General features: G+C 40.0%; 1 protein-coding gene across 2 annotated transcripts in view; it reads right to left on the bottom strand.

Annotated features, from left to right (window-relative positions):
- Positions 1 to 26398, bottom strand: part of c1h8orf34 (chromosome 1 C8orf34 homolog) — a 166745-nt gene that overhangs the window by 8076 nt on the left and 132271 nt on the right. For both annotated transcript variants that reach the window (XM_015606949.3, XM_049485830.1), the window contains exons 11-12: positions 17089 to 17218; positions 1481 to 1974 (exon numbers count right to left, since the gene is read on the bottom strand). In XM_015606949.3, the coding sequence (XP_015462435.1) occupies positions 1481 to 1974; positions 17089 to 17218 (624 nt within the window). The remainder of the gene's footprint in view (positions 1 to 1480; positions 1975 to 17088; positions 17219 to 26398) is intronic.

The following is a 26398-nucleotide window of genomic DNA, read 5'->3' as shown; positions in this document are numbered from 1 at the left end:
GATGTTTTGCTTTGTTTAAAATATTATAATCGTTTCCTAGTACATCTCTACAGACCATCTAATAAATGCATTCACCAGGTGAATAAGCTGCTGGTTCCAATCTAGGAGGTGCCAGACCTGAGTCTGGCTTGTTCTGGCACATATTAATCCCTGGGTATCTTAATGTAACATTTTGCTATTATTCAAAGTCATTTTGGACGTAATTGGTTCATTTATCATGAAATGTTCTTGCAATGTAAGGAGGTACTGGGTTATTTTTAAACAGTTTAAGAAAATAAAACTGTGAAAATCCAGTTATAAGGTTTAGACCAGAAAAATAATGCTAAGAAAGGAGATGCAATAATAATATTGGATTTTTACTCTAATCTTCCCTAGACACTTTAAATTTCCACCTATAGCCACTGCTCTGGATCTTCTCCCAGACTCCTATGGATACAGCAGCTCATGTTCCAGCTAGTTGAGCAGTTTTACAAACCAGCCAACAGAATAACAACGAGCACGGTGATTTTCACATCAGTGACCTGAGTTTTATGGGGTTTCCACAGCCAAGTTTTTAACGTTCTCCACCTGATGGTCTGTGTTTTCACTTGGCATTTGAAAAGAAATCCCTGCTGAAGCTCTGGATTTGCTCTACACTGGAAAACAGAGCTTTACATGTTTTTTTGTGTGTGGACCCAACAAATAAATTTTTTTAACATTAAGGAGTTCATGTTCCGATCAGTGTATTTGCCAATCATCTTTCAGTAAAAATGGTCTAAGACTGACACTGTTGGAGGACAGGACTGGATGCTATATTAATTTTACCAGGCAAATTTGGTAATGCCTCATCATGCAGGGCCTCTTTAATAAAATTTCTCCATGTGTCTCCATATAAAATACTGTACTTTTTGGAATTAACTACATTTAAAGTGCTGTGGAACACAGGCAACAGTTATAAAAGTATATGAGTCCCCATAGAGAACTGCAATGTGGAGCTTAGAGTGTCATTAGCTACTGAATGGATTATGCTCTCTTGACATGGGTATCCTGTTAGTGATATTACAAACACTCCTGTTAGTGGTTGGCTTGACCATTCTTGTGTGGCCTGTTATAAGCCAATTCGTATTTACAGATCAACTCATTAGGACCCCCCCCCCCATCACTAGTGGTGCCCCAACACCAAGAGTAGCACATGCTTCGATACATAAGGTCAGCCACCACCTCTTTTCGAACTGCTGCTGATGCAGCATTGGCGAGTGGCAGGGCTCCGGCAGCTGATGGCAAGGTAAATGAATGGGATTCGAACCAGCGATCTCTCTATCATAGTGGCAGCGCCTTAGTCTGCTGGACCACTCGGAGCCCCATCAGTATGTATTTATTGATTTAAAAGTATTGAGTACACAAACAGACTCAATAAAATAAATAAATAAATAAATAAACATAGGGCCAAATATGTAGAGTTGTTAACTTGTGTGTGTGTGTGTGTGTGTAAGTGTAATACCTCTGACAGTGTGCTGCGCAGACTGAAACTGAAGCTGTCTGTGCTGCTGAGGCCAGGAGGGGTCAGCAGAGGTCGAGTGTATTTCTGTCCGGTTGGGGTAACGGGTCTGCTCCTGGAGCGTCCGTACACGCGCTCCGTGTTGCCGTGGCTGGTGGTGGGCAGGGACCGCATCATTAGGCTGTTTGGGGTTAGAGGCCTGCTGGGGGTCCGTGCGCCGCTGGGGGTCTGGGCTCGGCTGCCGGGGGTCTGGGCTCGGCTGCTGGGGTTGCTAGGAGACTGAGAGCGGCTCATGGTCAGGGAGGTGGGTTTGGTGCTGAGGAGCGGAAGGCCGGTGGTTTTGCTGGGTGATTGTGGTCTTGAGCTGAGGCCAGGTACTGGCAGGCTGCTGCTGGAGGTGTGCAGGTTGGAGGACAGCAGTGGACGGTTGTGGGGGCTGTTGGGACTTCGGCTCAGTTTCCCCTGTTCAGCCAGCTTGGCCAGGTCCTTTTCTACCTCTGTAATGATAGAAAGCATGAAAGATGGATTAGCAGTGGGAAGTAAAAGTATGAGAGTAGATGTTAACCTGCAGTTCTGAGAATCAGCCATTATTTTGTGTTTAATGCTTTAGCACACCTTAGGTGGCGTAGTATTTGTTTCTAATTAAAAGGGAATGCATTTTTTTCATTGCTTTTTTATTGGAAATATGGGTTGCATTCTATAACTGTATGCAAATATGGCAGATGTTTATTATAGATGGGGATCTGGATGGCCAAATAGTAGTAAAATAATGGTGTTTTTAATGAAGTGTTCCGTGGGTGAAAATACCAGGTTGGAGTTTCTAACATAGTGGTTAGGTAAGTGAAAGTACAGGGTAGTTGTTTCTAATAAAGTGGCCAGTGAGTGGAAGCACAAAGTCAGTGTTAAAAAAAAAAAAGTGACCAGTAAGTGAAAATACAAGATGGGGGTTTCTAATATAATGGCCATTGTGTTCAAACATATGGTAGGGTTTATAATAAAGTGACCATTGCATGTATATAAAAGGTAGGGGGTTCTAATAAAGTGGCCAGTAAGTGGAAGTACAAACTCAGCTAACAGAGAACGCTATAAGAATGTTTAGCAACGGTTTAAAAAGGTTCCAGAAAGGCTATTCTGTAACATTATAGAATATAATGAAATAATACATCTATAGCCCTATCCGGAGGGGATTAGTTTCTCAGGGGGACGTCTTGTGAAAAATAGTTCACACATCTACTCAGTGATAAAACATCTGGACTGCCATTGAAAAAAACAGGAAGACCAATGAGTTTTTTTTTTGTCTTTCTTGGTCATATCTTGTTCAGTAGCTCCTCCATTTCCACCCGCTGTTGTGTTTACCTGGATCTCCATGGAAACGCGCGCCCAAAGTGTAATCACGGTGCATGGCAGTGGACAAATAGCTATTTTAGTAAATGTAAGGAAATGTTAAAAGAAACATTCCCAAAACTTACAAATAAAACACTTTCACAAGTTACATTGCAGCGATGTTACTAGAACGTTTAAACATGTTAAATAAAAAAAGGACATCCAGAAAACCTGACAAATGGAACATTCTAAGAACGTTAACTGTAACATCCTACTTGTTAGTTGAAAAGTAGGGTGTCCTAATAATGTGGCCATTGGAAGGACAAGTCAGGGGTTTCTATTAAAGTAACCAGTGAGTTTAAGTATAAGGTAGGTATTTTTAATAAAGTGTCCAGCGAGTTAAACTAAGATCAGTGTTTCTAATGAAGTGGCCAGTGAATGGAAGCACAAGGTAGGGGTTTCTGATAAAGTGGCCAGTAAGTTCAAATATAAACTATGTGTTTCTAATAAAGTGGCCAGTGAGTGGAATTTTAGTGTATATAATCGGTTTGAGATAAAGAACATATTAAAGTGATATTATGTGCTGAAGTATGTATATGGACTAAGCAAGGTGACCACAGTGAGCGTCTGATTATGAACTCTATGAGCTGTAATCACCCACATCTGCTAATGCTGGGAATGTGGTGATGCAGGAACGCTGCTGACATGCCTGGAGTTTATCTAATCCCTCACATATTTCAGAGTTAGTGATTGGAGAGGATCATTTCCTGATGTTTGTCACAGAGAGCTTTTAATAGTAATGGGGAGAAGTATTTACAGGCTGTGTAAATTGTACGAGAGGCTGCTTCCTTCAACCTCGTTCAAAACACACTTAATAGAGCCATGTGTGGAGAGGTCCGCTGCATCTCTGAAATATATTTGTTTGCTTTGGTAGGTGTTCAAATGTTTTTGTTTGCCCCGTCCCGTCTATTTCCCACCAGTTTTTTTTTTTTCTGCAGGAACATCTGGGCTGCTCTGGTGGTGGTGTTTTATGTAATTGGATGCGCTCTCTGTTTTCAGTTCTCATCCACGCGAGGACTCTGTTCTTAAAAATATGACTCTGGTTTACTGCCGCACATGTGTGACGAGTATGAAATGCAAAGTGTATGCACGATGTGTTTTTTATAAACCTACAACATATGTCATTATTGGCAAGAGGCTAGAAGATGTTTTGTGAATTAAATGACTTTGTAATGACAATAAGGGGACCTCAACTAACCTGACGAGGCTTTGTTCCATAAATAACACTCTTATGAAGCGTTCATTCAAAGTAATTGAACTTATACAACAGGCTAAACACTTTCATTTAAGGGGCCCTTATGTCAATACAACATAAAACAGCTTAATTCAGCCTGTAAATATTTACACAACCTGTTTATAAACACTGCTGTATTGCTTTTTAAGTATGTTATTCATTGCATATGCATGTTTTAAGTCCTTTTGTATGCAGCCTTGGCTTACAGTTGCTATATCTGTGTGTGTATATGTATATAAACATCTGTTTATATACAGCTGTTATCCTGACCACTACAGTTGCTATCTATGTCTGTATACAAATATTATCTCTGAAGGAATGAAACCTTTTCTTAAAATTGTTAGGAGATAAAAATGAAATAAAAACAGAAGAAGGTAAAATAATCTTCAAGTAGACATATTATACCTCTTTTTACACGTTAGAATAGAATAGTCTATGTTCTATACAAAACATGTTCATCAAGTTCTTTGAATAATATCACTCTTACATAAAAAGATCTCTCCAGCTCAATTCTTACCAGTTTCAGATCCTTTCAGAAAGAAATATTTTAGGGCTTTGTCACTTTAATGCAAATAAGCTTTTGCTGGCCACGCCATGTTAGTGTTAGCTTGTGCTAAATGGCAAAACATGAACCAACTAGTTCACACTTAACTGCGATAAAAGCACAAAAATCATTATTTGAATGTTCTTACATCTCCCCCATCTGCTGACTTGCCACAGACAGTAGGTACTAGGGTGTGACGAGACACGATACTGGGTTCACGAGAACGAGACGAGACGAGACGAGATTTAAAAATAAAAATTTAAAGAAAACTTCAAAAATGAAAAATGGCTTGAAAACTAGAGTTTTATTTGACAAAATCTTATAACGCACACTTAACAGACTGGTTTCTCTCACACATTGATTTTATAAGAAATAGAAATAAGAATAAAAATAAAAAATAGTCTTGTATAGTGCAAACAATAAGTGCAAACCACAACCAGTCATATTAAGACTATGGTTTGTGTTTTTTAACTCTTGTATCTCTTGTAATTAAACTATGCATAAACGTAACCAGTCGTATTAAGATTATGCTTGAACTGCAAAGAGAAAGAACATTTTTTTAATACAGTACAGACAGGGATTAGTACACCTGCCTATGAAACAGTCACGTGTAGAATTTACTTACAGTATTTACATATTGTTTGTGTCTTGTTGGTCACTCTGTTACCGTTTATTGTTTCCACTGGAGCCAAAATGCAGCCAGATTTACAACTTAAAAAGGGGGTATGCAGCCTATGTGACGCATAGGGGTACTGCACTACAGGGGGCGCCAAATGAAAGCTCCAAATCAATTTTCTCTCAGGAGAAAACAGCCAATCAGCTTGCTGGTTTTGCGGAGCGCGGTGGCCTAGTAATGACAGAACGTATCTCCTCCACCCCCTCCCCCCCGGACTTGCACTTCTGCTGTGTTGCCAGATCCCGCTTAAAAAGTCCACGCTGACCTATTTTTTTCCCCCGTGAGACAGGTTAAAGCTTGACGAGAAATATCGTCACGTTTTAATCTCGCAAGATCTCGTGCCACGAGATCTCGTCACACCCCTAGTGGGTACAGATCCCTCCGTCAGACAAAGTCTGTTTAGCTAATCCTGTTGTGTACTATCCAAGGTTCTCAACCAGCAGGACCAACATGTCGTTTCTTTAACTGTGATCTAGTGGGTGGGTCTCTGGTGGGGGTTGATGGGTTAGGGATGGTGCCAGGGTGGTTCTATACAGGTTTCCTTTTTTTGATGTTACAATAAGGGAGCCATCCAAATGGCTCATAGAAGCTCATAATTTCTGACAATAAACTTTTTCAAACGATTCACTGAGAAAAATAAGTAAAGGTAAAAATAAGTATTCCCAAGTAGAAATACAAACGTGCGCCAAAAATTGAGTTTTGCATTATATTCATTTTTATAATTATTTTCATGTTACTAACAACAATTTATATTGTTTTATCCATTATAAAATATTCCTGCATTTTACACGATAGCCAGAGCTTTAAAATGATGTCTACATTTGAGCTCTTCTAACGATTAACTATATATGAACCATTGCTATCTTTTAGGAGTAATCTGTTTTAATTTGTTTTACTATTGAAATATTTTTATTTCAAGTGCTAAAAATAAAAGTTGTACACATTTAAAAAAAAGAGACAAATTATTTCAAAAGGAGAAATGGTTGATATATGATTATTTATTGTAGTGCTCAGTTATGTCAAATGTACATATTGTTCAAATTAGTCATGAAATGTTTGATGCTAATGTAAAAAGCAGGTGGCTATAGAGGCTTATATACAGCAGTTAGAAATAAGCAGTAATAGATTTATATTTGCTGAAAGATTTACTGTGATTTTGTGATTTCTGCTATGAGGGAAGCTGTGTTGTTTTTTTGTTTTTTTCAGTTTTTCTGCTGCTAGATATCTCACGTGATCTTGTTTATAGCCGCCCCACGCTGCATCTACACTTTCGCACAAGTAAACAGGACACACTCATCACTTCATCACAACAAACCACTCTGACTCACTTCAGAACTGTGCTTCCAAGTAATTCTGTACTCTCTCAATTTCCTATTCCTATAATTCCTTATGTCAGTGTGGATCTTTCCATTCTTTATTACACACCGAGGCTTCCAAAAACTACAGAAATGTTCTTACATAAAATAAAACTGGTTATTATTAGGTTATTAATGTAAAATAAAAAAGTACAGTATGTAAGATTCGGCAGTGTTTATATGTAAATAATCAAATGTGTGAGACTGAAGGTTATGTTTAGATGCTGGGCTGTAGATATAATCTGGAGTTCTGGAGTTTCCCAGAAGGCTCTTATGCCGTGTTGAGGTGTCGGAAACTGGGAAATACCATTTGTCCTACTCAGGAATCTCCAGTTTATGAGATGTGACGTATGCCGCATCCTTTTACCTTTTCAATACGTGTGTAAAACTCAGTTTCCAAGTAATTACACTCCAACTTTAAATGTAATGTTTCTCGTTGTTTTTATTAATATTTTTGTGATAGTTTAGCACAGTTCATGTTCTGCCTCTGGCAGTGTCTAATGGTATCTGGTGAATGTGTGTGTCCCTCATCTGCCTGTCATTTGTAAATGTTGTATTTGTGCAGCTGTCTAAATATTGTGTGAAACAGACCTATGGACACTCAGGAAATCACTAAGGACATAATTAATTGTTTAATTGGAGATTAACTTTAAATGCAGTCTCTCAAATAAGCCTGTCTACTTTTTGTCTAGGCCTTTATTTATAACCTCATAACTCCAAATATGAACCACATACAATCTTACTGTATTAATGCAAAGATATCAATAGAAACACAAAAAATAGAATTAGATGCACCAGTGCTTTTGTTGTTATACTGTAGTGTGTGTTGTTTTGTGATATCTTACAAATCTCAATTCTTTACAGACGGACGAGCGTCTGAACTAGTGCTTTAGGCATCAGATGTATATACATCCTTCCAAACAATGACCAAACAATGCAGCTTATATTCATGTTATTTTAATATTGATTATTGAAAATTATATGATTTGTTTGTAGTAAATGGTCATTTGCAATAAAATACTTTAAAAAAATTAATTAATTTTAAAAACAGAAAAAATTATAAATTAAAATAAATATAATTAACAAAAATGTTAATGTGTTAATTATTACAATGTAAATATTTTTATTTTTAAGATTATTGCAATTGTTTCCAGTACCTGGATTATTAATTTAATGTTGTATTAACCTGTTGCTCTCTATGGAACAATAGTAAAAAATGTGGATAATGAGAGGTGTTTTTTTTTTTTTTTTTAATGGATATAGAGTATAACTGATTCAGCAGCATGACTTATGGATTGGCAGTGAACCATTCTGATCAATAAACCATTTTTTATGTTCTTTGAAATTGAAGTAATTAAAAGTCTAATGAATCAGTGGCTGATGTTTGAAACATTTACTGTTGTATTTTACACAGCAGCAGTTTAGGACATTAACACATTACAAATTGCAGATATTTCTTTAATTGTATTATATTGTATTTATTGCATATCCAAAGAATTATAACAGCAATGCTGTTATATCAGGATATGAATGGGAATTCTGTAGCTTAATTTTTATGTGGATCACATTTTTTATGTGAATTTATGATCATTAGTGATGGCTAAGGACTCGGAGTTGAAATCTGGAACCAAACCCGGGTTCTAAGCTTAGTCTCAGATTTATTTTAGGCTGTGGTGTATCCTACAGTGTTTTATGCACCAGAACGGGCCAAGCACAGCTTATTTAAGAGGTAATTAAAAAGCTTCACATCTCACACAGCACTACCAACCTCCTGACTTTCTCCTTTCAGTAACCACTTCTGACTGGACTTACTCCACCTCTATTCATCACACAGGCTTTATATCAACACACCTCGAGGATTTTAATTAAATTACAACTGTGAACTCTGTATAAACAAAATCAGGACAGAATAAATCAATACAATTTCATCCTCTTTCTACAGAGCACAGCTACAAATATCCTCACCAAATTGAATCAGGCCAAGAGATACTCTATAAACATCCAGAGCTCATCCAAGCATCACATTACAGAGTGTAAATTCCATTTTCAACACTTGGAAAATGTACAGTGTAACAAATCTAGCCAGGAGCATCCACAATCACAGTTTCCAGGAGAGTGTCTGTGTGGCAACAGTTATTTTATAATTCTGCTAAATTATAGCGTCATGCACTCATAATTTTCATGTGCCTTAATATTATTATTTATTGTATTATTAATTCATTTGACCTCATAAAACAGGTTTGGACTTGGAGATCTTTCTCTGGTGTGTATTATATTATTAGAGGTGGAAGGAGTATTGGAAATGATCGTACTACTACTCTGTTTTTTCACTTGAATACACTGCACGTATTAATAACTGACTTAAAGGTGCAATATGTAGAATTTTCCTACTAGTCTGTTTACTTTAAGTTACCTTTTACTGACATGCTGCAGACCCTGCAGACGGCTGGTTAAGAAAGAAAGGCATTTTACAATAATAGTAAATTTAAGAGCCATTCTTTAGACAGGAGTCTAAATACTAATTAAAAAAAAATACTAATTGTACCTTTAAGTTAGAGCAAACACAGCCTTTCTTTTTTCATATAAACTTTGTCTCTAATTTTCTCCCATTTTTCTCCTCAATTTAGCTAGGCCAATTTCCCCATCCATTTAGCTGCTAGTCAGCTGTATAACCCCTCATCACTAGTTTTGCCCCAACAACTGTGTCACACCTGTCACTGAAAGCGCTCCTATCTTTCCCACACTCAGATCCTCCGGACTACAATGCCCAGGATGCACCACACATCGATATTACACCCAGTTCCAATCACATGACACAACACATGACACTTTTAGGAAGCAGATCACCTGAGTATTAGTCACATGGTTTAGCACTATATAAGGGAATATACAATGCCTTATCCAACTGCCTGTGTTTTTCTCTCGTTTGACCCCATTTTATTCACCGACCATGATTCTTGCCTGTGCTTTGATATTGCTTTGCCATTTGTTGACCTCTGAACTGTTTATCTACCCTGGTATGATATCTATTTGTTACTGCTGTTTGCCATTGTTGACCCTTTTCTGTTTGACTATCCCATTGCCTGATACTTCTATTAATAAATACATTTTTATCTGCATCTGTGCATGCCCAGAGATCTGCACAGCCAGGACAAGCAGAGCTGTTTTAATGCATTTCTCTGATAATTGTACACTCATAGTTATTCTTTTCGATATTTATATAATTGTACTGACATTCCACGTAAATGAGGTGCGACATACTTAAACATACATTGGTTATAGACTTGGTTACAGATAATTAGGTGTATGCATTGGCTCCACTAGTTTAAATAAGGTTAGAGCAGAGTCTTAATTGTGATTTAAAAATCAGACAACCACTCCAAAGAGAGCTCCAAAGAGAACAGAGCAGAAGAAAGTAAGCAAGGGAGTAAAAAAAGAGCAGATCTAATCTATTATAAACAGTCTTTGATCAGAAAAAAGCAAATTTTCTCCCCGTGTGGGCAGAGTAGCAACGCACGCAATTCAGTTATTTATAACATATGCAGGCTTTATTGGATCCGGACCACTGTCTCCTCAAATAATGAAAGTGTTAACAACTCATCTCTTGTCGGAATTGGAGCTGCATGTTGTGGGACGAGGATGTGGCAACAGCCTAAGCAGGATGATCAGGAGATAAGTCATGTGGAACACTACACTGGAAGGAGACTGAGAGTTACTTTGAAAAGCGTGCATTATTTATTCAGATTGGGCCGAAGAGACCCTCAGCTATTGCACAAGAGACAACAGTCTTAATGTCTTCAGAATATGATGAGGATTCATTACTGTCTTATCATAAATAAGAAGCAGTCTGGGGATTGAGTTTGACCACATAATTGGGGTGAAATTTTTGATTAAAGCGTGAGCTCTAGCTTTCAGCATGAAGACATTAACAGCTAATAAAAGCATGAAAGGGCTAAATTGGGCTCCTCTATGGCTCTAATTCTCTGCTTAGTGGGTAACTCACCATTTGGACAGAACTCAATGCAGAAACGACTGAAATCAATGCCATCTGACAGGCTGGAGAGGGGAGAGGGGGGAGGGGGGGGTGGTCTTCCCAGAGTGTGAAGTGGGGATGCTCATTTTTTAAAATCTTTTTTCATTTTTTAAATCCCGTGTACCAACTATATACCAACTAATAATATGGTATGTCTGCTTTTATAAGTGTACTGTTAGGTTAGCTCGCGGCCGGGACGCCGCGCTCCGTGACTTCCGCGATGGCAGTCGAACCGCGCCCCGTGTTCCCCGCGGTTGCTGCCGAACCGCGCTACAGGACCTCCAACCCGGCGAGCCAGCCGCGAGCAGAGACTTTCCCCGCGCTAGACTCAGCCGGAGAGAGTAAAAATCCGGTTCGGGTTTTTGCGGCAGCTGCAGCGCAAGCTCCTCAGGCGGAGGAGCCGGCTTTCATGGCGGCTGCAGAGCTGGATTCCGCCGCTGCAATCCAGTCTCGCTCTGTGACTCTCTCCGCGGCGACTCAGCCGTGCTCCGGGATTATTACCGCGGCGAACCAGCCGCGGTCAGTGACTTTTCCCGCAGCGGTCTCTACCAGCGGCCCCGCGCTGCCTACTGTGGACTCTGCCGGCGAAGCTGCAGCTCCGGTCCGGGTTTTTGTTCCACCCGCAGTCTCAAGCCCTGCTGCTGCTCCGCTGGATCTGCACACACCCAGCTCCGAAATTCTCTCGCCGGCCACGCCCATCTCCGAGGTGTCTTCGGCTGCTGAGCCACGCCCCCGGACTCCTGCCGTGTCTGCAGAAGCTGCACATGCCTCTGTGTCTGCAGAAGCTGCACAAGCCTCCGTGTCTGCAGAAGCTGCACAAGCCTCCGTGTCTGCAGAAGCTGCTCCAGCCTCCGTGTCTGCAGAAGCTGCTCCAGCCTCCGTGTCTGCAGAAGCTGCTCAAGCCTCCGTCTCTGCTGAAGCTGTTCAAGCCTCCGTCTCTGCTCCAGCTGTTCAAGCCTCCGTGTCTGCTCCAGCTGTTCAAGCCTCCGTGTCTGCTCCAGCTGTTCAAGCCTCCGTGTCTGCTCCAGCTGTTCAAGCCTCCGTGTCTGCTCCAGCTGTTCAAGCCTCCGTGTCAGCTCCAGCTGTTCAAGCCTCCGTGTCAGCTCCCGCTGCCAGAGTCGCCGCGCCGCCAGCACCAGCTCCTGCTGCCAGAGTCGCCGCGCCGCCAGCACCAGCTCCCCCTGCCAGAGTCGCCGCGCCGCCAGCACCAGCTCCCGCTGCCAGAGTCGCCGCGCCGCCAGCACCAGCTCCCGCTGCCAGAGTCGCCGCGCCGCCAGCACCGGCTCCCGCTGCCAGAGTCGCCGCGCCGCCAGCACCAGCTCCCGCTGCCAGAGTCGCCGCGCCGCCAGCACCAGCTCCCGCTGCCAGAGTCGCCGCGCCGCCAGCACCAGCTCCCACTGCCCGAATCGCCACCCCACCGGTTCCTGCTCCCGGAACTTTGTTTCATCCCAGGTCCCATGTACACAGGCAGGCACCGAGGTCCCCGGACTTTGTCCCCAGTACTGTGCCCAGGCTGGCTCCTTGGACTTCCCCTCAGACATTTGCCAGTCCTGGGCACCCTCCCGTGTTTCTGGTCCCTGTGTCTCTCCCCGTTTTGGTCCCTGTCTCTGTCTATGTCCCTGTACACGTGTCTGTCTCTGTCTCTGTTCCCATCCCAGTTACAGTGTTAGTTTCTGTCCCTGTTAATGTCCTCGTCCCTGTTCCCATGTCTAGTCCCGTCCAGTCTCCGTCTCCTGTCCAGTTTCCCGTCCAGTCTCCGTCTCCTGTCCAGTTCTCCGTCCAGTCTCCGTCTCCTGTTCAGTTTCCAAGCCCGGTCCGGTCTCCCATCCAGTCTCTGTCCTCTGTCCTGTCTCTGTTTCAGTCCCCGGTCTCGACTCCTGTTTTCCCCGGCCTCTCCCTGCCGCCAGCCCCCGGGGTTCGTTTTTACGCGCCTCGGGAGCTGCGCGTTTAGGGGGAGGCTTCTGTCACGTCTTAGCCCTGTCTCATGTCTCTGTGTGTCTTCCCCACGTGACCTGTGCCTCTCTGTGTCTCCTGTCAGTAGATTTCCACCATGTGTTTCTCATTTGTAGCTCCGCCCCTTCCCCAGGTGTTTTCAATTCTAGTGTGTTTTATGTTACTATAAATAGCCCTCCTCTGCCACCTTGTCCTCCGTCGGTCTTTGCACTTTCCCATGTCGTTTTGTCTCTCAGCGTTTCTCTGTGTTTTCATATCCCGTTTCCTAGTTCAGTGTTTATCCCGTTTTACTTTAAAGAGTAACTGTTTATTATACTTTGGGTTGATTGACAAATATCTTTCAGTTAATTATAATTTGGGTTGATTGACAAATATCTTTCAATTATGATTACTTATCTTAGTATCTGTATTTACATAATCATTGTGTGAAACCTTGTATTCAATATGCATAACCAATACTCACATTGTATCTGATCATTTTTATTACTCACAGTGGATTTTACACGCATTTATATAAAAGATTAATCAATAATCACAATATATCCTTTACACACATAGTAAAACACTGTTTGATCAAGCATGTGATTAACACTACCCTTATTATGAGAAATTAACCCACATGATACATAAGGCGTATATTAACACATAGGATCTATTATATGGCGGACTAACCACGCGCTGCTAACACAGTAACATATAGCATATAGAACCCATTGTTGGGCACATACAGCTTATGCCTGAAGCATTTTTAGTTTACTGCATGTTTCTGACTGACAATCAATCATCAGCCAAGTGCACTTTGTACGAACTGAATTGATACAAAAGAGACTCGGGTACGAACAGTGCAGCCTTTCACTCTGTGTGTGCGTTGTTTTGCATCTCCCAAAGCGGGATGGGAGCACGCACATGGGGAGGACGACACTTTGTAATTATTAAAACAATACCACACTGTTTTTACCAGACTCGGTCCAGTCCTGAAGACAATGCCACACTGTCCGATTGGAGACAGTCAAGGTCAAACACTAGTGGTGTGATCAAACCTGGGAAACTTCAGTACTAACACGTGCATGCGATGATTTTAACAACGCCTCATCAACTTCTAGCTCCTTGTTTATTTTGCTTCTTTTCTCCCTTGCCCAGTTTAGTTAATCCTGTCTTGTTTTACTTCCTTGTTTGTTAGTATTTGGTTTATTTTATTATTTGGTTATCCTTGTTCTGTTTAGTTATTTTAGTCTTGTTTCAGTTACTCGTTTGTTTCTTTAGTCTCCCTGTTTTGTTATCGTTAACCCCTTATTTGTTTTAGTTATTGATTATTTGTGTATCTTTGTTTCATGTTATTTGTTCCTTGTTTTCTTGTTATTTATTTATTAAATTATTATTTATTTTCACCCTACCTGCACTTGTGTCCGCCTCCTCGTCTCTCTGCCTGGGTCATCCGTGACAATATTGCAGTATTAAGTTCAATATTGTTCATTATTACCAGGACAATCCTTTCAACGATAAGTGTATGTAAACTTTTTTTTTAAACATTTTTTGCTCTGTTTCCTGCCACCACCAGTTTTAAGATATTAAATCTGCAAGCATTTTACACCAACCCCACTCTACATCACTGAATTATGCAGAAAGAAGAGTGTATTTAATGCACTGGAATGCAAGATAATCCAGAAACACACACTTTAAAGTACATTACATAAACACATAAATGTAGCACAGAGTTTGATGGGAGTTGGTAGGTGTGGTTGAGCAGTGAAGACAAATTAAAACAACACGCACAGCTGCAGCCCAAGTGACTCAGATGCTACACACTCCTAAAGTCAGTGCGTTTATACACCTACCAGGCTCTGAAATTTTAAGCTATGTACCGCGGCTAAGCAAAACAAAAGAGAGCCGTGTGCACAAACAAACAACTGTTGAACACATGGTGGAGTTTTGCGGCTCCGGGGTGGGCGGGGCTTTGCCTTTGGTCTCGCCTAGAGGCCTTCATGCTTTTAATAAAGGGGTGATTTCTCATCTATCACTCTTCTGGAGGGTCTCACACTCTCACCCAAAGAGAAGTAAGATCAAACCTGATAAACCGCAGAAATCAGTCACGTCACCGCCACACGTCAACCACACTGCGGTGGGCCGCCATTAAATTAATCAAAGATGGACATGATGTTATTTTTTTTTTCTTTTTTCTTTTTAAAATAAATGGTGGCAGACGTTTAATTAGCCTATCACAGGTTTTTGTCACCATGTTCGTGGGCCAGTAAAGGGACAGGGGAGACTTTGACTGTAGCAGACAGAGGCAGAGACTGAGAAGCAGACTGTTTGATGTATGAGTCTGTGTGTGTGTGTGTGAGCAGCTTCTGGCTGCATATTTTTGGGCACTGGACCCAATCAAATCTAGCAGGTACATGTATTATTGTGTGTGTGTGTGTGTAAAAGCTTGCCAAAAGTGCTATGTCTGCTACACTCATACACACGCCACACACACACTCACACCCTGCTCATAATGCTCCAACACTCTTACAGTCTTTTAAAGCTGTTTCTCTCTGCTATATGAGGTAAAGTACCAGTCACATGTTTAGACACACATTCTCATTAATATTTGTTCTATATTATTTAATTAATTGTAGATTATTATTAAAGACTGAAAAGAAACACATTGGAAACAGCAATTGGGCATTAGATATTGTTGCATTAGGAGTGTTTAGATTAACATACACTTGACATAAAAACACAACTGAGGGGTTTGGAAGGAGTTGGAGCGCAGAGTGAAGAAAAAGCAGTTAACAAGAGCTCAGCTCCTCTAGAACTCCTTTAAGAACCATTCCAGGTTCTACCTTATAAAGCTGACTGAGAAAATAATGCAAAGAGTGGGCAATGTTGGCATTAAAGCAAAAAAAAAAAAAAAAAGCTACTGTGAAGACTCTAATGTCTGAAACATATTTTGGCTTGTTTAACACTGTTTCGTTTACTTCATAATTGAATATGCATTCCTTCATAGTTTTAATGTCTTCAGTATTAATCTACAATGTCAAAAAATTATACTGGTACTGTCAAAGGACCTCTTAGCTACAGGCTGTTGTTTTTTAATATTTGTTCCCTATTTGTTGTTTTTTCTCTATTTATTTCTAAATTCACCCCATTTTCTTTCCAGTTCAGAAGGCCAATTACCCAATTCCCATTCATATTACCGTTCCTAGGAATCACTAGCAATGTTCCCAACACATCCTTGGAGGAAGGTGCCAGATCCCCAGCTCTGAGACAGTTCAGATGAGACAGTTCAGATAAGACAGCTGCTCAACATCAGATTATGCATAACGAGTGGAGAGAGCCCCATCTACCCACCCAGAAAGAGCAGGGCCAATTGTGCTCTCTCAGACTCCGGCTGCTGATGGCAAGTCGCATCATGATCCGGGATTCCTCAAATCATAAAAAACAAGCACCTTGTTTCTTGGTCTGCTGGACCAGTATAGAAGATTCAATATCATGTTTGGGTTTAAGGTTTTAACAGGTTAAAAGGAAATAATAATTCTTAAAAGCAAATGACAAAAATTGAGGAGTGTGCAAAACTGCCAACAGATGTGCTCAAATGGCCTGTGGCCAGTACTGATTTTATGTTTTTCCAATTATGAATGGGGCTGGTGTTTACTGACGAGGGGAGCAGAAAAATTGTGCAGCAGTACCAGTCAAAAGTGTGGATACACTTTCTCATTTATTGTTTTTCTTTATTTTATTTATTTATTTAATATTTAATGTTAAAGACATGAAAACAATTAAGGAACTCATTTGTAATTACGTAGTAAACAAAAAAATTGTTTGTCCTCCACAATCCTTTGATTTGAGGTGATTTGGGATGAGCTGGAGCTTCACAGCGTGAAGAAAAAAGCAGCAACTATTGTTCAGCACCTCCAGGAACTCCTTCAAGAAGCTGAGAAAACTAATCCAGGTGACTGTATTTCTCATGAAGACACTGAGATTGAAATACTAAGAGTGTGCAGATCTGTCCTCAAAGATAAATGTGGTACTTAGAAGAATCTAAAATATAAAACATATTCTGGCTTGTTTAACTCTTTTTGTTTGCAATAGAATTTTGCATGTTTTCCTGTAGAGCTTTAATATAGTCTTCAATATTAATTTGACAATGTAAAAAAACATAAAAAAAAAGAAAAACATTGAATGAGATAAAATGACCATTGAGTGTAGGTGCAAAAGGTAGTGTTTTTTAGTAAACTGGTAACATGTAAGTGTATGGCATCACTGTGATAAGAGGACCTAAGAGGACCTATAATATTAATTTTATACAACAAAAATCTTTAAATGTACCTTTTCTTTTTTTTTTTTCCTTTTTTTTTTTACAGATTTATGCTTATAATACATACTGGACACAACCTTACATCTTCTTGATACGGTATAAAAACAAAATTCTGTGTTTGTATATTACCCACCAGCGAGATGTTTGCCCATGTTCTCCAGTTCTTTAGAGAAGAGTAACTCCTGCAGCTGTAGAGCTCGTCTCTGGGCCTGCGGACTCGTGCCTCGAACCGGTTTCAGATCCGACGGCCAGACCGGGTAGCGCTGCAGACACACACACACACACACACACAGACAGAGAAAAAAACAACAACAGAGACTTTAGAAGAAAGAGAATAAGAGAAGCCATATCTGTTATAATGAGGAGCAATTATTATTTTAATGGGCATTAGAAAAACACTAAAAACCGCACAGTCTGCAGATGAAAGTGATCGTGGCAGCGAGGAACAAACTCTGTGTTTATGAACACTGCATTACACTGTCAGTAGTGGTTGAGCAGATTTAGAAATAACAATCAATAAATCCATGGGTTCTCAGAGTGCATGATGGCTGGCAGTACACCCCGCAGCAACCCCACTACCACCGCCCTTAACGAACGCTAAACCCAAGACAGGCTTTGGTGGAATCCCATACATGTAGGTTCAGAGCTTCAAACGAAAAAATATTAATGATAGAAAAACAAAAGGGAAGCGTGATATAAATCTAGATCAAGGGTGACGCGACCAAACCACATTCAGTTTAATGATTCGGAGTCGCCGCTTATTAGCTTTCATATTAGCATTCCCACCAAGGCAAAGAAGCACTGGACCTGCCTGGAGTCAGCATGCTCGTGCTTTCTCTGTCCAAATCTAATGAAAAACACCTAAGATGTTTAGCAGCCTCTTTCTGCTGAAAAGCCTCCATACTCACTAGCTCTCAGAGGAGGGAACATACAGTATCAGCACAGTGAACTAATGCTGTCGTCTGCAGCACGCAATTGAAATAACAGTAATTATGCAGAATGAAAACAGCAGCTGTTCAGCAATGCGCCATATTTTTACTGAAAAAAAGCTTTCTACCTAAACCCTTCAGAAGAATTACATAGATTGATGGATTTCTTACCATATTTAAAGCATAAAACAGGACACGGGAAGGCTCTCATCTGCCATTTAAGCAAAGGGCCAAGATATATAAACCTTACACAAAATCTGTGGCAAGGTTATAAAGTCTTATTATTACTGTGACTTTGTCTTTGGCAAAAGTCAATCAAATTCCATGTTAATGAGCGCATACATATTAAAAGACCAAGGTTCATCACCTGTTTGGCTACAGAAACAGTAAAACAGGCTAGATTCATCAGAAGTACATCAAAAACCAAAACAAAAACAGAACCAACAAATGAAAAATGGTAAGTAAAGGTGGCTCCTTTCTGGAAATTGTACAGTCAGATTCATTCAGTGCCCAGTTATAGGTTACTATTGGGATAGTGTATTCAGTTGAACAGTTTTGAGCATAGGATGACAACAAATTAGCAGATGTTGCAACATAAAAGAGCCAACAAACAATGCTAGATTGCTCTTGCAATAAAATGGTTATTTTTCTTTAAAATGTAGTTATTTTTTTAACATTCTATTCATATTAACTATGGTCAAAAGTAAGTACGTGTGCACAACATTTAAATAAACCCAAATAAATATAAAGTCTGTGTTTAGTGGTCAGACTGTGCAGCTGGTCTGTAGAATTACTAATATGGTTCAGGAACACAGTTAGAAGAACACAGCTGGAAGTGAATAACTACAAGAACTCAGTTAGAAAAACACAGATATATTAGCCCAGTTAGAAAAACACAGTTAGATTAGCTCATTTAGCTCAGTTAGACCAACTAAGTTAAAAGAGTACAGTAAGAAGAGCTCAGTTGGAAGACCCCAGTTAGATCCCAGCTAATATAAAATGCTTTATGAATGTTTAGCAACATTTTGAAAATGTTCCAGGAAGGTTAGCCTGTTATAATACAGATATAATGTACCAGGAACCTTCAGAAAACATGTGACATAATAATGATTGGCATCACAACATAATTAAAACCTTTTTTACATCATTTTCACAGGTAGACGAATAAAAAAAAATAAAAAAAATAAAATTATGCAGTGATGTTACCAGAATGTTTAAAATCATTCTAAGAACATCCAGAAAACCTGACAGAATGAACATTTTAAGAATTAAAAAATGTTTGAAAATGTTTTGTAATGTTTAGAAAACGTTCTTCTAACCAAATATTGTTTGTTGTGATTAGCCCAGTTAGACCAACTCTGATAAAGAACATAGTTTGAAGAACACAGTTAAAGGATCACAGTTAGACCAACTCAGTTAGTAGAGAACAGATTCTGTCACAGATTTTCTGTGGAAACTGAAAAGAATGAATTAAAATGATTAAAATAACAAGGTCACAAAACAAATCACTGTCATTAATTTTTTTAGTTGAATTTTGCTGCATATTTTAATAAATAAATACTTTAATTTGCCTAAAAAACGTTCTGTACTGTATAATGGATACAATTAATTTAAAATTAACCACAAAAAATGAACGACGTGGTGAAAATATTGCTGAGGCAGAATGTAAAGGAAAGTGCTAATTCACAAATATACTGCTCCAGATTAATGGTGCTGATTTTCCATCTACAGGAAACAGGCCCCTTGATAAACTGAGCAAAACAAGACTACCGGCCTGAAGCTCCAAAACAAAAAGAGACACAGGAACCCTAGAGTTCACTCTGAAACACCACAGAGACCACAACCAATCTGTAATTAGCAGCCCCATAGCCAAACCCTGCAGGGGGAGCATTAGCAGAGCTGTTTTTGGTGGCCTGCTTGTTCTCCATGACATCATCCAGCATGTCTACTCCATCACTCCTCTAGGCAGGAGAAAGAAAACAGCTTTCAGTGATCCTCTTATCAGAGACGCTGCGAACATCTGTAAACCTGCAGCCCTCGGCTTCACACAGGCTAATGAAGAGCATATCTGCACTCGCTTTCCAAAGCTGCTTAACATACTACAGTCAAACCACAAAGAATGCACAGCACGCGCTTTATCTAGTAACTCGCAGCACAGCTCTTTGATTCCTGTTGTCACTCCGTACAGTGTGATATACGAGGCCACGGGGGCACAAACAGCAACCTGGCTAGATGTTCAACAGGAGCAGTTAGTCCAAGTGTGTTGTGGAGAACATGTGGAGGACAGACTATATAAGAGCTAATGAGTGGTGTCAGGTCGTGTGTGTGCTCGGGGTGCAAATAATGATCCTCACAACCATTATGTACCATTACCATCATGAAATCTCAAATATTAGCATGATTTGGCTCCTGAGTGGTGCAGCCGTCTAAGTGTTGGCGAACGTCAGGAGATCACAGGCTTGATCATCAGAGTACCACAGCTTTAGAACGTAACTGGCCTTGCTCTCTCTGGGTGGGCCCTCTGTTAGCTGACAGAACCAATGAATGTATAAAAATATAGATACCATGGTTCCTTTACTTCTGTAATGAAGAAATAAAGCCAAAAATTTCCGTCTTGTTGTGAAATTTGCAGTCAGATTCCAGCCTAATCTGATCTTACCAAGTGTACAAGTGTCTCAGACTGCCTTTATTGAGTTTGCTGGGCAGCTTAAAGGACCAGCAGTGTAATCTTTTTCCCACTGGATTCTCAGTTTGTCCAGTAAGTATACTGTAATGTTGGGTAACACTTTACTTGGATGGTCCATTTGATGGCCTCTTTTATGTTTAACTGACATTCAACTAACATTCAACTACATGTCTATTAAATGCAAATGAACTAAAAGGTGAATGTAAATGATTCTCTATTGAATATAACCCTAAATTCAACGCTAACCCAAACGCTTATCTTAATATTTTAGGATTGGGTTTGGGGTTAGATTTTAAGCTTAGGTTAGGTTAGGGTAAGGGTTAGGTGTAGGGTTCGATTTTATGGTTGATTAAGGGTTAAGGTTAGGGTTAGGTGTAGGGTTCGATTTCATGGTTAATTAAGGGTTTAAGGTTAGGGTTAGGTGTACGGTTAGGTTCTATTTTGAATAATTTACATTCAACATAGGGTTAAATTAAATTTAATGGACATTTAATTCAGTGTTAGTTGAATGTCAGTTGAGCATCAACAAGGCCATAAAATGGACCATCCAAGTAAAGTGTTACCTAAAGTTGAAACAATTAAAACAATTTACATTTCCATTAAATTACAGAATCAGTGCTTAGTTCCTATTCATCATCATTCATTCATCATCATTTCTAAACTGAGATGAACCAAAGCTAGTACTATGGTCCAGTTTGATCTGTGGAGCTGCTGCAAGAAGGTTTTTGGCCTCTGCCAGACCAGAAAACAAAACTGACCAGAGTACTGTCCAGCCAAAACTTTACAGTATTAACAACTGTCTCTTAAACAACCAATTAGAGAATATAGCTCATTTAATGCAAACATTAGACTTACCATGAAAACAGCACATGTGGCAGATGATGTGACCATTATTGTGACCTGTAATCGCTCACACAGACACACACACACACACACACACACACACACACACACACACACACTCTATCTCTCTCTCTTTCATGCTCAGACGTGGGCCCACACCCTCATATTACCATCGTTTTGGATGCTTTCTACTGACCCAAACCGGAATATTAGTAATGGAAACCAACAAAACATCCCACAACATCAGAATATTTATATTTTTCTATCATCATGGGGATATGTGAAACCACAAAAAAAAAACAAGACAAAGCACACACACATACACACACTCAAACACATACGGAACACCTCAGAGACCACCAAGCCCAACCTAAACAAAACTTACAGCCCCTCTGAATGGAGTTTGTGTAAACATGTGGAAAAATTTGCTTCCCTCAAGTGATCTGGCACCCAAGTAGACAAGTGCCTGCTCTCTCAGTAACCAGAAATACATCTGAAAGACAGTTCGCAGAATTCGCTGAGTAAATCGCTCAAATAGATCTACTACAAGTGGTGCATGTCCATGTTGATGTTTGCGGATGTGTCAGTTCAGATTCATTGTCTTCTTCTTCTCTGCTGTTTTCTCTTGCGGTTCGCTGCTCGACATATAGTGGCATCATCAGGCTTTCAAACCCAGTGAAGATATTTGCAAAGTGACACAATGTTTGGAAACGCCGGGTGAATCCGGCAATCCTCGCTGTAGCACGACTGCGGCCTCCAAAGCCAATTGGTTTTATTGATCATGATGCATGCCTGCAATACAGACCTCAATGAGTCAAACTCGTTTGATACACACGAGGGAAAGTTCACATTCATTTTCCTGCTGGAGCTCGTGTGATCTGGTCTGCGGGGTTGTTGTTTACTGGCCACAATAAAAAAAACTGCTTTCCGCTTATGATCGGGGTAATGATGACCCGCACTAAAGCTGGAGATTTCGACCCAAACCACTGCCACGGTGAGGTCCTAACCAAGACGTTTTGGAGAGGTTTCTGTCCGGCTCTCAGAAACATGGATCTCATTTCTCCAGAAATGAAATCCATGTTGAGGAGTAAATATGAGAACACTCTGTAAGCCTCCACATCTAAAGAGCGTGCATGTGGGTGGGAGAGCCTGTGCATGTGTGGCTGTGTGTGTGTATATATATATATGTGTGTGTGTGTGTGTGTGTGTGTAACTGTATATTGCTGCTGTCATGAAGAAACCTTGTATCTCCATTTTTGCTGCTGTTCTTTATGCTGTGTCAACATTTGATGAACACTGAACTCATTAACATGAAACCAGTTTAAAGCATCATTATACTGGAGGTTACTATTAGAAGATGAGCTGCTTGCATCACATGAAGAGGAGTCTTTGCTAGCTGGGTGGCCATTAAAAACACTAAATTGGGGGAAAAAACTGGATGGTGTAGAGTATGTTCATTTATATCATGTGTATGTGGAAAATGTTTTGACTTACATATACTTATCTATTGTCACTGCCACTGTATCACTTTTAATGTTTTTATTTTTTTTTGACAAAGTTAATTTGGCAGCTATATATACAGTAGCAGTCAAAAGTTTCTCATTCAGTGTTTTTATTATTGTTTCCTACATTGTAAATGAATACTGGAGTCATCCTGACTATGATAAGTAAACCTAAAAGTGTTAAACAAAGCAACAAACTCTGTGAAGACTTTTTGGTGTGGTTCTTGAGGTTGGTAACGCTGACTCTGAACTTATCCTGTGCAACAGAGGTAACTCTTTGTCTTCCTTCCTGGGGCAGTCCTGATGAGAGCCAGTTTCATCATAATGTTCGATACTCAAATACTCAAACAGGGCTATTTACTGTACACCAACTCTTCACAACTACCTCTTCACAACACAACTGATGCTCGTAAACACATTAAGGGGCAAGAAATTGATGTAATGAACTCTTGACTAGTTCAGCACAGCTGTTAACTGAAAGCCTGATTTCCAGGAGACTCTACCTCATAAAACTGACTGTGAAAATGGCAATATGTGCAAAGCTGTCATTTTGTTTACTAAATAATTTCATATGTGTGGATCACTTTAGTATTAATCTGCAGAGCACATTTTAAAGAATGAAAATCCACTGAATTCAAAGTATGTCTAATCTCTTGACTCATACTGTATGTATATATAATATGTTCAGTTGAGGCACTTTTACATACTATATAATGCTTCTAAAATATGTAGGACTCCATAGACTACAAAAACAAGTATTAAAATACATGTACGTTTGTCTGCGTGTGGTCAGTAACCAGCAATTGCCTTAAATTACCTTCCTCCACCTCTCCTCACCTCCATCATCTCAGGAGCAGAGGGTGCACAGTGCTGGAAGCGAGTGACGCTTTAAAACCCAAAACCAGTCAAACCCCACACAGCTTCAGCCATAATAGCCACGAGAACACTCGAATGTGGTCGGATTCATTGGAAACAGGTTCAAACACCACATGCTAAAGCTAGTGCGCTTAATGTGCTGCTGCAGAGAACAGTAAAAGCAGGCCATGCTTTCTCCTTGCTGTCTCTTTGACTATTTTAATATGTTGCTGCCTTATTTACTTTGTGAAGCTATGGTACATACACTCTTAATAATCTAAATAAAAGTGCTACAAATGGTTATTATGTGGCCTTTTTTCCCAAATAATTATTTAAAGCATTTTTAGGAATGTAGTAAACTCTAAAATGTATGTAGTGCACTATGTAGATACTGATATTATGACTTGTACACCCCAAACAATGTGCTGCACAATTTACACACGTGTGGACACACCCTTCAATAAATGTATTATCCAACAGAGATTTATTTTACATATCCACAGTCATAGGTCTCTGTAACCCAGTGGCATCTGAGTGAATCTGTCATCATGAATATTATTGTGACTTAAAGAAATAAGTAAAAAAAAAAAAATAATACTTTTTCCATGAATAACTTGTTTTATTATGTAAATAAAACAGAAGTACTACCTGATGATTGACAGCAGATGACTGTGTGGAGTAGGGGTGGGCAATATACCCCTAAAATAATATCACAATATTTCTTGGAATTTTGCGATAACGATACTCTTGGCGATATAACAAAACACTGAATTAAAAATGATATATTTTCAACAATACACCCCTGCAACAAAATGAAAATATATTTTTTTGTATTGCATACGTATTGCACACACCTAACTGAGATATTAAAGAATACAAGAATTTTATCAGATTTATAACAGAAATCAATGATCCAGAATGTCATGCTACTAATAATACACTACAAATATATCTCCATATATCCAGGATTAAAGTAAAATGAATGGTACTGGACAGATCTAATCTGTCTCTAGTAGATATATAATGGGAAATGAGAACAGTGTGGGGACTATTAACAAAAATTGTGACTAGCCTTTCTTTCTCCATATCTCCAAATATATATCTCCATATACTCCAAAACGTTTCAGTGAATAAAAAACAAATTACTGTAAAAATGTTTGAACAAGATGAGGCGTCTTTCACACATTTAGCGACTTTGTGCCACTTCTCAACGGCCACGTAAAAGGCTTTAGGCCTGAGCCTCTGATATATTGTACAGGAACATGAAACACTGTTGCTCTTACATCCCATCACAGCATGAAAAAGAGAGATAGAAATATAGAGAGGGGGTCCCAGTGAGGCTCCACCGGCCACCCTGGCTCAATGAGGCAAACACCAGTGACCACACTGCCACAATCCCACAGGCGTGGCCTCCTAAAAGCAGTTTAGAAGAGTTCTCTCTCTTTGTTTGCAGGATGTGAGCTGGAGGGAGGGCTGGCGGATTTGAGGAGGAAGAGGATTAAAAAGCACTTCATTACCATTCCTCTTTATTCGCTGCGGTGGCCCGTCTTTTAGGTTCCAGATTTTCACTGCAAACAAATGGCTGATTTATCACCGCCTGATGTTTAAAGCAGCAGACGCATGCTCTCGTGTCTTGTTTAATTAAAAGATTTCATTTCAGTTTTGACGCAGGCCGCAGTAATTGAATTCAATGCAGAAAATCACATATTATTCCCATTTACAGAAAATGCCATTCCCAAAGTGCATCTCCCAACAGACACTTGTGTGCGCCCTGCGATTCTTTGCCATGTGTTCGCCAATCATAAAAAGGAGTTTAACATAATTTAAACATCCGTCAAACATCCTGCTCTGACTTTCGCGCTGTTCTCATTAGCGAGCGCAGAAACACTTCCAGCTCTAACTGATTTCATCCCAGAATAATTACACTGAAAACGCAGCCCATCGCCTTCGCAGAGCTCTGCCCGTCCAAGTTCCTCCGACGAAGCGCTCCAGGAGGAAATGAAGTCTAACACGTCTGCTGATTAAACTTGGCTTGGCATGCTCACTCCTAAATGGAAGCACTCAGGCACTGGCTCGAGTCTGAGCCGCCAAAGCAAGCAAGATACGGACAATACCATCACGACTATCTGATCCAACTCTGAGCCTCTTGAATCCGGCGAGGAGGCTCCTGCAGCATGACATAGTGTCTGCAACTGCATTGTGCACCACAGTAAACAACTTGCACCCTCAAAGCTACACAGATAAGAGCAGGAAAACCTAATCCTTATTCTGCAGCAGATAACAGAACAGAGATATGGTGATAAATGCAATGAGGGGAAGATGATGACGTTTTGGAAGCTTTAGAAAAAGCTGTTCAGGGCAGGAAACTGTATGACAGTATGAGTTATATGAGTTAACTGTATGGATTATGAAAATATGCAATCGTAGATTTTTGTGGACAAAGTTACCAAAAGGAAATACTACCAGTACTATTTTATTTATTTCCTAATAATAAAGATCCAGGTGAATTAATAAAAGTTATACTTTACCAACAAATGCTACTACCCACACTTTCAATGTCACGGGAGTCAAACACAGAACAGACAAGTGTGGATACAATAAAACAGATTCATTAATTAGCCAGACAGG

The sequence above is a fragment of the Astyanax mexicanus genome, chromosome 1, assembly GCF_023375975.1.
Source record: "Astyanax mexicanus isolate ESR-SI-001 chromosome 1, AstMex3_surface, whole genome shotgun sequence".
NCBI lineage: Eukaryota > Metazoa > Chordata > Actinopteri > Characiformes > Acestrorhamphidae > Astyanax > Astyanax mexicanus.
This window is presented reverse-complemented; position numbering and strand designations above follow the sequence as displayed.